At 40.9% G+C, this 15022-nt stretch overlaps 1 protein-coding gene across 4 annotated transcripts in view; it reads right to left on the reverse strand.

The window, feature by feature from the left end:
• Nucleotides 1-14968, reverse strand: part of NCOA5 (nuclear receptor coactivator 5) — a 28685-nt gene extending 13717 nt beyond the window's left edge. For 2 of the 4 annotated variants that reach the window (XM_081561071.1, XM_081561073.1), the window contains exons 1-2: nt 14838-14968; nt 3786-3852 (exon numbers count right to left, since the gene is read on the reverse strand). In XM_081561071.1, the coding sequence (XP_081417197.1) occupies nt 3786-3823 (38 nt within the window). In that variant the 5' untranslated portion in view covers nt 3824-3852; nt 14838-14968. The remainder of the gene's footprint in view (nt 1-3785; nt 3853-14837) is intronic. The other 2 variants (XM_081561072.1, XM_081561074.1) reach the window with 1 other exon arrangement.
• Nucleotides 14969-15022: the final 54 nt, after the last annotated feature.

Consider the following 15022-nt stretch of genomic DNA (forward strand, 5'->3'; position numbering starts at 1 on the left):
GTGCACAGATAATCACAGCCTGGAATCTCTGACTGTGAAGCCCACCTAGGGCTAGGGCAGTTTCATACCCAAGAAGCAAGCAGTTATTAAAGGAATTAACACTGTGGATACATAGAAATCACCTCAGGCCATGTAAGAAACTTGTCTGCAGTTAGGCTTTTTCTTTTCTTTTTTTAAAAAACTGAAATATAGTTGAGAATGGCCAGGCTATTTCTGATGAACCAATCCTTGACGACTTTCACCCACGAGGCACCAGGCCTAACATTCTTCACGAATACTTAGAGAAATTCTCTGCAGAGGTCTCGATGTAGACAAGTTAACTCTATTTGCTTTTCCTCAGGTCATGCAGGAAGGTTTAGGAAGTAAAGTATCACTTAGAGGCCATGTCTGCAGAAGGATATGTTCCAAGACCTGGACTGCTGAAGTGTTGAGCTGAAGATGGAAACTGAGAACTGAGGTACAACTAGAATCATGATCCAGTCTCTGAGGATGGTTAAGGACCGATGCCTAGCACCAATGCTAGACAACTTGCATGGTAACTATGCAACGCTCTCAATGTGCACAGCGGAGTCCAATGAACTGGTCCAAGGGTTAAATGACGAGAATTCAGGCTGAAATGTGATCCAGAGCAGGGATCCCTGATGCAGAATTTTGTGCTTGGCTGGGCCAGTACCATCAGAACCACATTCCAACAGCTGGAGTTGTTAGGGAGGCATATTACTGAACGGAGAAGAATGCCAGCAGAACTGCAGCTTACAGAGACATTTGAAGAGGTGATAATCTTGTGAAAATTCCCAACGATACTGAGGTGTTTTGACACTCAAGGTTAAAGTCCAGCAAAATAAGGTGTTACAAAGGTCTTGCCAGCATGCTTAGAAACAATTTTCTTATTAAAAGTAGCAACACTGAAGACAGAGTTACAACTTAAGGGAAATGCTTGCTATAGGTAGCTTTTTTTTCTCTCCTTCCTGTGAACAATGCATTCCTCCATGGCTGGAGGCACATAAAATGTTTAGGGTTGCTAAATGAAGGCAGCTGGATTGCTGTCAACATACTGGTACACTTGGAATTATCTCGAGGTTTTGACTGGAAGCATGCATCTGAAGAGAGTGTGCGCTAGCCAGTGTTCACCCTCAGAGAAATGATTAGCCCCTTCCAGACTAGTATCTTAAGAGACAATATACGATAAGCACAATGATCAAAATGTTAGTGTTCTATTTTGAATACAACATTCAATTTATCTGACTTTAGGGTTTGACAATTTTTATTGTTAAATGGAACAAAACTGGGACTCTGCTTAGACTTTTAGATGGGGCTCAGAATAGAATTTTTTTTTTTTCACTAAATGTGAGTATCTCTCTTCCCCAAACCTTACTGAGTATGACTATATGAAACTCAATCATGCTAAACGACACTTTGAGGAACCCAGTTAGGGACGGATAACCAAGAAGACTGATTTTTAATGGACCTTTAATTAACCTAGCTGTCCCTCCTATTGATTATAAATAAAGCGGGAAGCCACAGCCCAATCCACATCCCAAATGACCTCATCTTAGAATTTATTTTTGAGGAAGACGATATATTAAAATGAAAATATAAGTGACATATGTTTATAAATCTGGTAAGGAGAACATTTTAAAAGGCCCCCTCCAGTGTTGTTTGTATGTTTATCTTGGGGGGGTGGTATAAAAAAAGAAAGAATAAAGCATTCTTCCATTACAGATGAAATTATAGAGATGCATTTTAGGCTGGGATGAAATTAATCTTTTAAATTTAATGCTCTGGCAATGGCAGTATTGGATTTCAAGCAGGGGAGTAAGCTATTTCCCCAACACTGCCAATGCTTAGTGAATACCTACAATAATGGGAAATGTTAAAAGCATCTGGTTAGGTATATTTTTAGTGGAATAACATAAAATATTCTTATCATAGCACAAATGAGAACTACTTTTTATTCTGTGATGCGCAGTGCCACCTCGTTTTTGCCTGCGGAAACATTACCCAGACATCACAGACATCATGAGGATGCAGAGAGCAGGAGGATTTTACCAGGGGAGTGTCTTTATAGTGACCAATTCTGCACTCCTGTAAGCTACCTACTTCAGAAACATACACATTTGAGCTCCTTGGAAATTGGATAGACACCGCATCTCCTTTCAAGTCATTTAACAACCACAGCTTCCAGTGGAGCCCCATATGTCTGAGCATTAGATGCAAACTCTCAGTCACTTGTATTCCATGTTTACTGGGGCAACGAGGAGCAACACTGAAGGGACTGCCCAACATCTGCAGTGTGGTTAGATGCAGCACAATGGAAACAGACATTATATGGATCTGCTGAAGTTCCAGAGCATTCATTTATGTTCTTTAGGACACTCACACATATACACAAAATCAATCAATATAGTATTTACCCGCAAGCTGCAGGCATTCCTTATGGTGTCAGAGAAAACAAACAGAATACCAATGTATATGCTCACTTCTGCAGTGAAACCAATGGATGACCAGGGCATCCAGCTAACAGCTGTTGGTGCAGCTGTAATTGTGGTGTTAGATTCAACTTCCAGGCAGAGTGCTCAAAGAATCTAACTGAAATCAGCAGCATTACTTTGTTCCTAAGGTCTGCTTGAACTCTGCAGAACATACCCGTATAATTTAATCCTGGTAGCTTAGAGAATACCATCAGGTCCAAGTGGGCGCATATACAAACACAGAGCAGCCAATCTTTCCTATAAGTAGGTAACAAACTATAGGTGTTTTTGTTTCAAAGCAGGACAGCTATATGTTATGTGTAAGTGCCCAGTTAGTTGGGTACACCCCCAAGCGGCCTGTGGAGCTACCAGTACAGACTAGGATTTGTTGTACTCAGCGTGTTCAGTCATCATATGAAATATAGTTTCCTGTGGTATATAGTTTAGGTACACAGTTTACTGTGGAAAACTGGCATTTTACTTAGGGGCAAAGGCAAAATCCATACCGAGTATCCACTTGGGCCATGAGACACCAGATATGAGATATGTATGTCTGCACTCCACACAAAATTGCACACACTGCATCCACTTGTGTGCTATTTATGAGGCCAGACAGTTTGAATACAATATACTCATCTCTAGTGTAACGGCAACATTAATGCGGCTCTTCCTTGGGACCAATTTAATGGATATCTTGAGGGTACACATCAGGACTATCTCTTTTGTAAATAGCGGAAGACTATTTGGGGAGATGCCTCTTATTTCCAGGAAAACTAAGAAAAAGGGAGACTTCTAGAGGTAGGGTGTTTTTGCCCTTTTTATTTCCCCTCAAGAGGTAACCCAGGCATGCGAGCGCACAGGGGATCTGCAGCACAGGCACGGCAGCAATCTCTCAAGCAGCACTTTCTGTAAACCTGGGTGAGCATCTGGACCGGCAGCCATGTGGAATGAAGAGTCGAGCCTGCTGCAGGGCAGTGCAGCACACACCAAGGACCCTCAGGCACTCCTGCTGTGGAGGCTCCCACTGACACGTGAGCGGGGGACACACAGAGGTTTATCCTCTTCCAATCGCCTGCAACTCACGGTGCAAGCTGAACTTGCTGGGTTTGCCACGGAAAACAAAGCTTCTCTGCATTTCCTGATGTATGTTCTAAAAAAGCAGCAAGGCCCTTCACACAGGTTCACGTTCTTATTGTTTGCTTGTGCGTTTCTGATTTCTTGGGGGGGAAGAAAAGACCCTTGATGTACGAAGTTGGGCTTAACTCCCCAGAGCCCAACTCTCCCAAGGTAACTCACTGCTTCAGGGTACTTTACCTTCGTGTGGGGCTGGGTCTTGATGGAGCCGTATTCATATTTCTTCTTTCCGCTGCCTTATTAATATCTGAAAAGAATAATCAACCCATCTGTTCAATGCTACGGAATAAAAACAAGATCATCAGCACATTTCAAATGAAAGCAACAACAAAAAAACTACAATGACAACCAGATGGTGTAAGGAAATCCATTCAGCAGACGCACAGTCACTTGGGCAATTTTTATTAAGTTATGGCAGTACGTTGTCATGGCTTGGTAGAGAATGTCCCTCAGTTTTCTAGCTAACACATAATCTGTGTAAAACTGATCATGTCAAGGCTTTAACACTGCCAAGCCTAAACCTAAAAACTGCCCCTTCCAAAAGGGGAAAAGGTTGTCTTCTAAATTCTTGGAGAGCCAGATGTATGATTCTTTTTTGAGGGGAGGAGAAAGAAAGAGAATTTTAAAAAGAGAGAGCGAGCAAGGGCAAGTAGTTCCATTTTATATTACAAGGAAGTAATGTCTGGAATCCACAGTCTTAAAACATCTAATATTCCATGAAGCAGGGGCTCCTTTTAGTTTGCCTTGTGGCATTCTATTGGATAGAATCTTCCAGAATGAAATGTAGGAAAGAAATTAATTTTTTTCTAAACAAAGCATACGACATGTTGATATTTATAACCCACATAAGTAAGTACCTAAGAATAACAACTGGCATTTGGTATAGTAAGGTTAAGTAATAAAACACTCACTGTAAGTTTTCATTACAGAAGCCTGGCATATACAACTAGATAAAGAACAGTGGAAACAAACTCACAGAAGCCAATCGGTGCAGTTAAAGCCTCTTAGCTAAAAACAAAACAAACCTACTTTGCAAAAGCTGAAGCAAGTAATAAAAACACCATATGTAAGTAAGAAATAAAGAAATATCTAAAGAAATGTACCAATCTATGCTCAAAGATAACACCTGATAATTTTTATATGCCTTAAAAAATAAATAAGCACATTAAAAATTTCATACTTTAGTAAATGGAGATATAAAACTGCTTTCTGCTGAGGTGTAATTTTATTCCCCTTGTTCCATATTAAGCAATTAACAGTGTATCTAATAATGACATTAAATGGTATTAAACAATCACACAATTAGAATTTAAAACAGTGATTTTAAATAGCTTTGAAAATAGTAATTATGTGTGTGAAAAATTCTGATCAGAGTCTTGTCGCGTGAAGGATCACAGTAATGACAAAACTTAAAGAGGCCTTGTACGTCTTTACCCTGCTATGTTGTCAACTACTGAGCTCCTGCTCAGGTGAGAATGGTCTTCAGCTCCATTTTAAGTCAGAAGTCCATTATCTTTAGGAGGATGGCTTTTGACCAAACTGAAGGTAACACATCTAAACAGAGAAGTGTATTCTATGTAAACTGCTTCTTAAGTTTCTAATTCAGCAGACACAATCCCTCTACCTTTATAAAGAATCAGGAAATATGTTCTACACAGAAACTGGTCAGTAATACCTGACCATGGGTTTGGTATTGCATGTCACAAGTTACAACCCTTAAAATTCACTAAGGCCTGACATTTTTTTTTTTTTTAATATTTATTTACTTGGCTGCACTGGGGTTTAGTTGCAGCATGCAGGATCTAGTTCCCTGACCAGGATCGAACCTAAGCCGCCGGCATTGGGAGGCCCAAGTCTTAGCCACTGGACCACCAGGGAAGTCTCAAGTCCTGAAATATTCACATGTTACATAATGACAGATCATACAGGGAGTATCTAGTTTCTTCTATATGTAATTGTGAAGAGTATCAGTTCAGGTTTAGAAGGGCCTACTGACCTAGTCCGCCCACTTACTTTGTACTGCTTTCTAATACGGGGTGACTATGATTCAGAGAGAAATGTCAAGTCTTTGATTATTTAAGCAGATTTCAAAGTATCTCTGGAATACATGGGGAGTGGTGTTAGTGGTGTGCACATAAGGACCATATTTCCCAGCAGGATTCCATGTATTATTAAGTAGTCATGTAAGTAAAACTCATCTAAACATTGACTTGACTCAGCAAACATTTAGGTGAGAATATGGAACACACTATAACTGGTGTCTATAAATACTATATAATTTTGCCCTCATCATATGAAAAGGACTACTGCATTGTATAATTATATCCAATTCTGCGAGGGCCATTAAATATAGGACTGGGGAGACCAAAACACTCATGTACATACCCATATACCTTTGGGACAAAACTGGTTGCAGTTAGAATGAAGGAGGTAAATATTTTCCTTTGAAGTTCATGAAATTCTTTGCAATCATTTGAAAGATTATTTTAAAAATTCAAGATTATATCTTTAAACCATTCTGACTATAATTTGCCTCCTAGTATCCATTTTCATGGAGGAGTCCAAAGTAATCGCTTTTGGATGGTGTGGCTTAAGTTTCTTTTGCAGAAAAGAGAACTCTTAGACCATTTTCTTAATTTTAGGGGTTAGCAAACTTTTGGTATGGTATAGCAACTGTTTGTTTATTCATTCCTATTAAAGAGATCCTTAAATCTCCACCTTGAGTAAGATACAGACAAAATGAAACTTTAAACATTTTGCTAATCTCACTGTCATCTAAGAGGACTGCTCAGGTTAGGCTAGAGGTGGAGGAGTTTTCAGTAAGAGTTATGAAAAACTATCATCACCACCAATTCACATACACAAACAATTCTAACATATGTGCACACAGAACTTTTGGAAAACCTAAGAATTCAGAAATACAGAAAGAACAGAGAAGCTACCAAAAGTACAAATAACTTCAGAGAGCTGATCATGGTACAACAAAGATTTAAAGCAGCAGAAAAAACAAACCAACAAACCAAAACCTTGCCCCATCCCAATTTTCTGCCACACAATTTGAAAACCCATCAACTGGAGGTTCATCTGAACAAGTTTCAATTTGAAAATGCAAATACTGGGACTAGTAAAGGGGGTTTTTGTATTAATTAATTAAGATTATTTTCTTTCTAAATCCTTACTGAGATACATAATTTACACCAAAGAAATAGAAATTACATCAACATAAAGGAGAAGGGAAAACAGAAAGACAATTTGGGAATCTTTCTGGATGTTAGAGGGGAATCAAAATTGGAGAGAATTTAATCAACAAGAGGGCAGTGGTAACTTAAAAGAATCTCCAAGGTGAGGTGGAATGCCTCTTCTGCCTAAAAAAGGGAAGAAATGGTGCTTCTTTTTCTTCCTGCTTTATTTTATCTGGGGCAGCTCAGTCTCAGTGTCTCTTCCAACTCATCTTGGTTGGTAGTTCTACACTTTGTCAATTTATTAGCAACGTGAATACCATTCAAAGTCACCATTACCACAAGGTGCTGAACCTTCACCTGAATATCTATAATTTCTAAGGGGTAAAAATAGTTAAAAGCACTTCTCTGGTAAGAATTTTTAGACAAGAAAAACAGCACCAACTGAAGGGATTCACATAAAAGGGGAAAAAATGGAAAATAATCTGGAAAACGTTATACAGGAAGCAGCATAGCTGTTTTAAATCACAAAAGAGTGGAGGTCAAGAACTCCCAAAGGAAGGCACAATCTACCATTTTATTTTAGAATAATATGCCAGACAGTTCACACAATGGTCCTTGGATATGCTATAAATAAAAATGCATGTTTCATTCATAGTATCAGGAACTGGTTTGCTCTATTTTTTAATTGTACCACCACAAAACAATTCTTTTCACCTCAAAACCAATTTTTAAACTTCAAAGACCGTCACAGTGGAAAACAGGACTATTCTAAACAAGTGCAGTATGAACTGTAACATTTGACAGTACCACCACTGGTTGTTGAAATAAGTCCTAACCACTGGACTGCCAGGGAATTCCCTACAATTTCAAGAAATGATTACAAATGAAATAAAGCTTGCCAAAAGGTCTAGCTGAAAACCAACCAACAATTAGGAATTATTAAATTGGAAATACATGATGACAGAGATAATGCTACTTGAGAAACCATACTGACAAGACAGTGAATATGAGACAGTAACTCCCAAGATTGGAAAGGGAAAGGACAGGACTTCTCACTTAAACCATATTTATGAAGATGACTTTAATGATATATTGTACCATAAGGGATATTATGAGTTATACTGTAAAGAGTTAGGGATAAGAAAATGCTTGGCTTGCTGTTTCTAAATCAACACTTTAAGCTCACTCTGAAAACTACACAATCCCTCATATTTGGTTACCTCCTTCAATTTCTAATTGAAATAATTATTATATCCTTAATGGTATTAGGATATTATTCCAAGGAACAGGAATGGTGGAAACAATATAACTTATATTTACAAAATACTTACTCTGTCCCAGAGCCTGTACTAAGAACGTTATGTGCATTATCTCAAGCAAACCTTTCTACAACTCTTGGAGTTGTATTATGATCTCTATTTTGAGAATGAGGAAATTTGAAGTTTAGAGAAATTAGGTGACTTATCTGAGGTCACAAGATGACCAAAAGGCAGAGCTAAGGCAGAGCTCGGAGAAGGCAATGGCACCCCACTCCAGTACTCTTGCCTGGAAAATCCCATGGACGGAAGAGCCTGGTAGGCTACAGTCCATGGGGTTGCGAAGAGTCAGACACAACTGAGCGACTTCCCTTTCACTTTTCACTTTCATAAATTGGAGAAGGAAATGGCACCCACTCCAGTGTTCTTGCCTGGAGAATCTCAGGGTCGGCGGAGCCTGGTGGGCTGCCGTCTATGGGGTCGCAAAGAGTCAGACATGACTGAAGTGACTTAGCAGCAGCAGCAGCAAGGCAGAGCTAGAACTCAAAACCAGGTGCGCCTGACACTAAAGTGCTTAAACATGTTATGCTGCCTCCAACAGGGAGTAGAAAGACCTGATTTCCATTTTGAACACTGGTGAGGGCTTTCTGATCAGATGCTGATGGAATCTGGAAAAGGCAGTCTATGCTGGTCACACCAATGTTTAAGTGCCCCAGACACTCAATAGGGTAGGACCTGCTTATTCAATTACAACTTTGATTTCTATCACCTCAAACAACAATGTTTCTGGCTTTTACTACTGACATTCTATTCACTGTAACACCTCAGACAAAAATTCTCTATCAATATTTAATTTCTGGCCCTTTTTACTTCTTTTGAGGAAAGAACCTTGGCTGGAATCGGCAAATTTGAGTTCTAGTCCTACTTTTCTGGGATGTGGGGGGAGGGGATTTAGTCAAGTCACTTGATTTCTCTAAACCTGATAAAATGGATATTCTACCTTATTTGTTATACTGATTCAAGGAGAATATCAACTATGAGAAAAAGCTCACTAATTTGGACCAACAAAGGTTGAGCTAATCTAAACTACTAAAAAAGTTGTAGCAACAAAAAATTCAAAATATAGGTTCATTTAAAAAAGGTAAAATTTCAACTGACCTGTACAAGTACAGACCCTTGTGCTGTGCTTAGCCACTCAGTTGTGTCCGACTCTTTGCGACCCCATGGACTGTAGCCTGCCAGGCTCCTCAGTCCATGGGGATTCTCCAGGCAAGAAACACAAGAGTGGGTTGCCATGCCCTCCTCCAGAGGATCTTCCCAACCCAGGGATTGAACCCAGGTCTCCTGCATTGCAGGTGGATTACTGACCTTCTGAACCACCAGGGAAGCCCAGAGATCCTTAGAGAACTAAATTAAGGAACTTAAAAAGTACTGTTTATAATCAGGACAGCAAATGCTTCTGTACATAACCACGCGTCACACTCTGTACTAGGTCTTAAGACATACGGAAATAACAAGGCTAAAGTCTATGCCTTAAAGGAGTTCACTGTTTAATAAAGAAGAAAGGCTCATGTATATAGATAATCACAACATAATTTAAAATGGGATTATGGCAGAGATAAAGAAGGCCTAACTATGCGTATGTGTGTAGCAGGGCAGAGAGAACACTGGGAGGAATAGGGGACAAGGGATGGGTGGAAGAGGTTGGAAGGCCTAAAAGCAACATTTAAACTGAGTCTTGAAGAATGAGTTCACCAGAAAAGAGAAGTCACTGCAGCACATGCAAAGGGAAAGGAATGGTCTGAAGGGCATAATAAGAAATACTGTAGGAAGTTTAATGTAGGAAATGGGATGACAGGAGCAGGAAAAGAGAGGAATTACAGATGCAAGCCAGAGCAGACTAAATAACAAAAAAAAAACCTGCTACGGAAAAGGAAGAAACTGGTAGCAGGAGGGCATGTTAGGAGGTTATGAACCGAACTACCATAAACAGAGTTTCAGTGAAGTCAAATTAATGAAAGTTTACTGTATGTTTATTATTCAAAATAATAGGGGGTTATTTAAATCTATGACATTCAAAATATTGAGCATTAAAATAATGTTCCTTGAAGATTACTGGTTTGACATTGAAGGGACTAGAGGGGAGAAAAATATCTAAAAGTTTATGATTTTACCTTCAATAAAGGGATATAAAATGAACTGATGGCCAGAGGAATCATTATTTAATAGCCAACCATCCACTGATCAGGAACAAATAGACAACAAACCTTATTTTTTCTAATATCTTACATTTATCATCTTTAAGTGTACAGTTCAGTAGTGTTATGTATATTCACAAATATAAACAGCTGGGCAATAGGTTTCCAAAACTTTTTCATCTTGCAAAATTAACTCTCTTATACCCATTAAACACCCACCCATCCTCTCCCTGCCCATATATATTTTTTCTTTTCATTCTCAACATCACACTTCTTTAATGAAGATACACAAGTGCCACCTGAGAAGCTGTTTAAAAATGGGATTCCCAGACGCCTTGTCAAACTTTTAGTATCTGAGGATAAAGCCTAGGAAGCCAATCCACACTTAAGCAAGTTTCTTGACAGGTATTTGGGAACTACAGTGCTACTCTATTATCTATATATTCCTCTAGTTTATACAGAACATATACTTAAGTCCCCCATTTAAAAACCTCTCTAAAATCCTGTGTTCAAGGGGGAATAGATCATAAACTGTTACAAAGAACCTGTCACAACAATGGCTAAAATCTGCAGACTGGTCAACTGGGAGTTGGGGTGGGAAGCTGCACCGAAGAACATGTATTTCCAACGAGCTGTTCTAGTGACTCTGATGCTATCCTAATGTAATCTTCCCAAAGGCTGAAAAAAAGTTCAACTATATATTTATAACTCTAAGTTTTAAAATTGAGTGAAAATCATCTTTTTCCTATTTTTTCTTTGGATATCAAAAATAATTTCTGAAGAGACATTAAAAACAAACTTCTTATATCATCTCTATCTCAGTCTCCAACGGCATAATCAAGTATGCAACCTAAAAGCCAAATGACTTGTAATTCAAAGTTCTTCACAGCTTGCTCACTAGCTGCACAATCAACCTAACGTTCAGTAATTCTATCATTCCAGATCCAAACCAGGAGACTACTCAACATATTTTTTACAGCTAAAGTTGGAAGCCATTCTGCTTTATAACTGTTCATTAATGCAACTTAAGTTCTCCTGCTCTTTGCCTAAAGTTGTTGGTCTTTGCATAGGTCAACAATAATGTTTTGCACATGAAATAAAAGGAAAAAGAGTCTTATGGTTTGGAAAAGTTCTGATTCTTTGAGTGGAATTATTTTCTTAACATTAATGCAATTAGTCCAGTTGACCTATTATCTTTCATTTTCTAGTGATAAGATAAAGAATGAAAATGACCATCCCTATAAATATTCATATTTGGTGGTAATAAAGCCACCATTTAAAAAGCAGCAGGCATGCTGGTATCACATATTTAGCTGTCAGTATAGTTCATATTTCCCTCATGTGCTGCTGCCTCAGACAGTGCCCTAACACTGATCCTTTCCTAATGCCTCTCATTAATGAGAATTACAGAGGGTAATTTTCTGCTGCTTATTGCCCTTTTAACTTCTCAGTAGTTTACTTCAAGTTACTGAATAGTCTAGGCAAATGTTTACACTGTTCACAGGACAAATCTTTAGGCACAAAAAGGCTGATGGAGCTTTTAAAAGTGTTTGTCTTAAAGACATATGGTAAGTATTAGTTAACAGCAAGGTAGAGAGAGCAAACCTAGAGTAGCAGAAAAAGTAGTCGGTCTGGGGGAACACTGCAACCACAAGATGTTCATGGGAGGAGAGCAAGAGAAAGGCATCATGATACCTTCCTCTCTTGAACATCCACACTGCATATGTTTAATATGTTAAAGCCTCTGAGAAGTTCTGGAGTAAGGACACTGCTTTTTTCCCTTAACATTTTCCAATTTTACTTGACCACAAAATCTTTTGTCTTCAATATGTTCTACTAATATGTTATTTGGGCAAGGAATATGACCATCTCTAAGCCACTGTTTCCTCATATGCAAAAAAGATATAAGACTGGTCTATCTATCTCACAAGAGGACAGGAGCGAGAAAACGAGTTGGTATTTGTAAACTGCTTTGTGAATCATAAGCACTGCCTGTTGTACTTTATCATTACCACCAAGAGTAACAGTGAGTGTAGGAAGAGATGTTTAACTTCTCCTGTGGAGAGTCAAATACAAAGAAACAATGTAAACGGAATAGAAAAGAATATTAAATATACTTCCTCCAAAGGTTTTCCTTTTTTAAAGAAATAATTTATTTTAATTAGAGGCTAATTACTTTACAATATTGTAGTGGTTTTTGCCATACATTGGCATCAATCAGCCATGGGTGTACATGTGTCCCCCATCCTGCACCCCCCTCCCACCTCCCTCCCCATCCCATCCCTCAGGGTCATCCCAGTGCACCAACCTTGAGCACCCTGTCTCAGGCATTGAACCTGGACTGGCGATCTCTTTCACATATGATAATATACATGTTTCAATGCTAGTCTCTCAAATCATCCCACCCTAAGGTTTTCCATTCTTAAAAGCACAACTGAATTCCAATAATTGCTCAACAACAATAAGCTGTACAAAGGCACTGCCATCTGCAGGCGATGGAGAAAGAATGCTTGCAATGGATCCTTAAAATGAAGTTTCAAACCATCAGGTGCTCTTTCTCATCAGACTTCTAAAGCCTTTCCAAAAAATGTTTATTCTTAGCTTTTGAACACTGGTAGATGAGGTTCCATTTACTTAAGTTCTGAAATTGACTGGAGTAAAATAAAATTCTCATTTCTTCTCCAAACAGGACTGCTGCTTTGAAATGTGAAAAAATTAATACCTTAGCCTTTCAAAAATTCTACACTGTGCCTACACAAAGTAATCCCAAGGAATAAGGATTTTTTACACAGCCTTTGAGGAAAAAGCCCTTGAAAGGCCTATGCTGACTTTTCTGAGTTCTCTCTCAGTGAGTTAAAAGTAAATCTGCTCTTTCACACACAAAAACAGAGCTTATGAACAGACTACAAATAGAACACAATGTTAACCAAGGAGTAAGTTAATTTGTCAATGCCTCCTTCAAAGTGCGGTGTTAGAGGCCTGTGCCATTCAACCACCCGCGCCTAGAAAAATTCCTTCTTCTGGGTCTTCTCCAGCACAGTCTACAAGAAAAACCACTTTTTCTATGTTTTACGTTAAGACTGTCGGAGGTTTCAAAACATATCTGGAGGGTGACAGACGAGTTAAAGGAAAGGCAAAGAAACCAGAATGGAGGAAGAAACTGATGTCGACATATTGCTAAGTGATTTCCAATATTCACAAAGCAAAGTTTGGGCTTTACTGTTGTGGAAAAGTCAACACCAGTTAGTTTTCACACCCAGACTGACTCATACGCAAAACATGAAATCTAGAGTTGTCAAAAAGCAGATCCACCGGCGTTTGCAAAACATTTTTTTTGATCTGGTAGGTACCACACAACAATGCTACAAGAAAACCGAGGAGACACACCGGGTGCTCTTGAGCGCACAGTTTCTCTGAGACTATCCCGCGGAAGTTAATGATGAGAACGGTTTACAACGAGAAAGCTTTTAACGTTAATTATTACCCCCGAAGACTCTAGGGCGTTTCATGGAGTCCTCTAAGTCTCAGGGAAAAATTCTGTGCACAGCGCTAACAGGCAGAAGGACCACAATTAACCCCATATTCCTAGGGCAGCGTTTCCCAAAGCGTGGAACGCAGAATAATTTCAGGAGGAATCAGGACGCACTGTTTATTTTAATACGTAAGTATTTATTTCTTTATGAGCATTAAAGAATTGGCTTTCCATTAAACGGTCGGTGATTTACGCTTCCACCTTAAACAAATGTATTTTTAAAACAGGGGGGAAAAAAACTCAGTTTAAAGAAGAAAAAGCAACATTTGGTAAATAAATAGCCGTTCAGATGGGTACACAGATGTAAAAGTGCAACGCGAGAGACTGAAATTGGGGAAACGCCGTCCTAAAAAAAAGCCCTCCCGGCGAGCCGTCGCGGTGCAGAAAGGTGCCCAGGTTCCATAGACGGAGAACCAGCCGGTTGGGACGCTGCCTCGGTCGCTAGTTGCCAGGGTAACCGCGGGCTCGGTCGCTTCCCCCGTTTTCTGGGCCCGGATCCGAGCTATTAAAACTAGTGTGTGTAGGGGGAATGTCACATAACAACGAGACGCCTCGAGGATGCTGTCAAGAGGCCGCGAGGCGGCGGCGACGCGACACAGCGCGTTCGGTTCGCCACCCAGGGCCGCGCGCCCGGCAGAGAGCCCGGTGAGGCCGGCCGCCTCGGCCCAGGTTCGAATCCCGACTGCGCCACCGACTAGCTGAGGAGCCGAAGGCGAGCGACTTCACGTTTCGAGGAGACGTGGGATGTGCGGCCCGAGCCTACAGAGGAGCCCCATAAGGGCTATTATCGGCGGGTCGTGCTCAGACCGCAGGCGGCGGTGCGGCGCCGTCGGCCCCGAGCCCAGCTCCTGCCGCCCCGGCTGACCGGGCCTGCGCTCGACGGTAGTCAAGAGAAGGCCGCGCCCCGCACCGGGCATGCGCAGCCCCGCGCGCACCCGCAAGGGGGCAGCGGCCGCGGCCGCGCGTCGAGCGGGCCCTCCCGCCTCAGCCTTCCCGTCCGGCCCTGGGCCCCCTCAACCGTCGCCCCACGCCTCGGCGGACGGCCACCGCTTCCCGGCACTCACCGCTACCAGCGCGGCGGGCTCCTGGCCGCTTCTCCGCCTCAGGCCCGCCGCTGCCGCCTCCGCCTCAGCCCACCTGCCCGCCGTAGGACAAAGGCGCCACCAACCGACCGGCGCGGGCACGAGGCAATGGCGGCTGGGGCGGGGAGTAGGGGCAGAGGGCGCGCACGCAGCGGCAGGCGCGGCAA

The sequence above is a fragment of the Giraffa tippelskirchi genome, chromosome 13 (genome assembly GCF_054371585.1).
Source record: "Giraffa tippelskirchi isolate mGirTip1 chromosome 13, T2T-mGirTip1v1.2.pri, whole genome shotgun sequence".
NCBI classification, from domain to species: domain Eukaryota; kingdom Metazoa; phylum Chordata; class Mammalia; order Artiodactyla; family Giraffidae; genus Giraffa; species Giraffa tippelskirchi.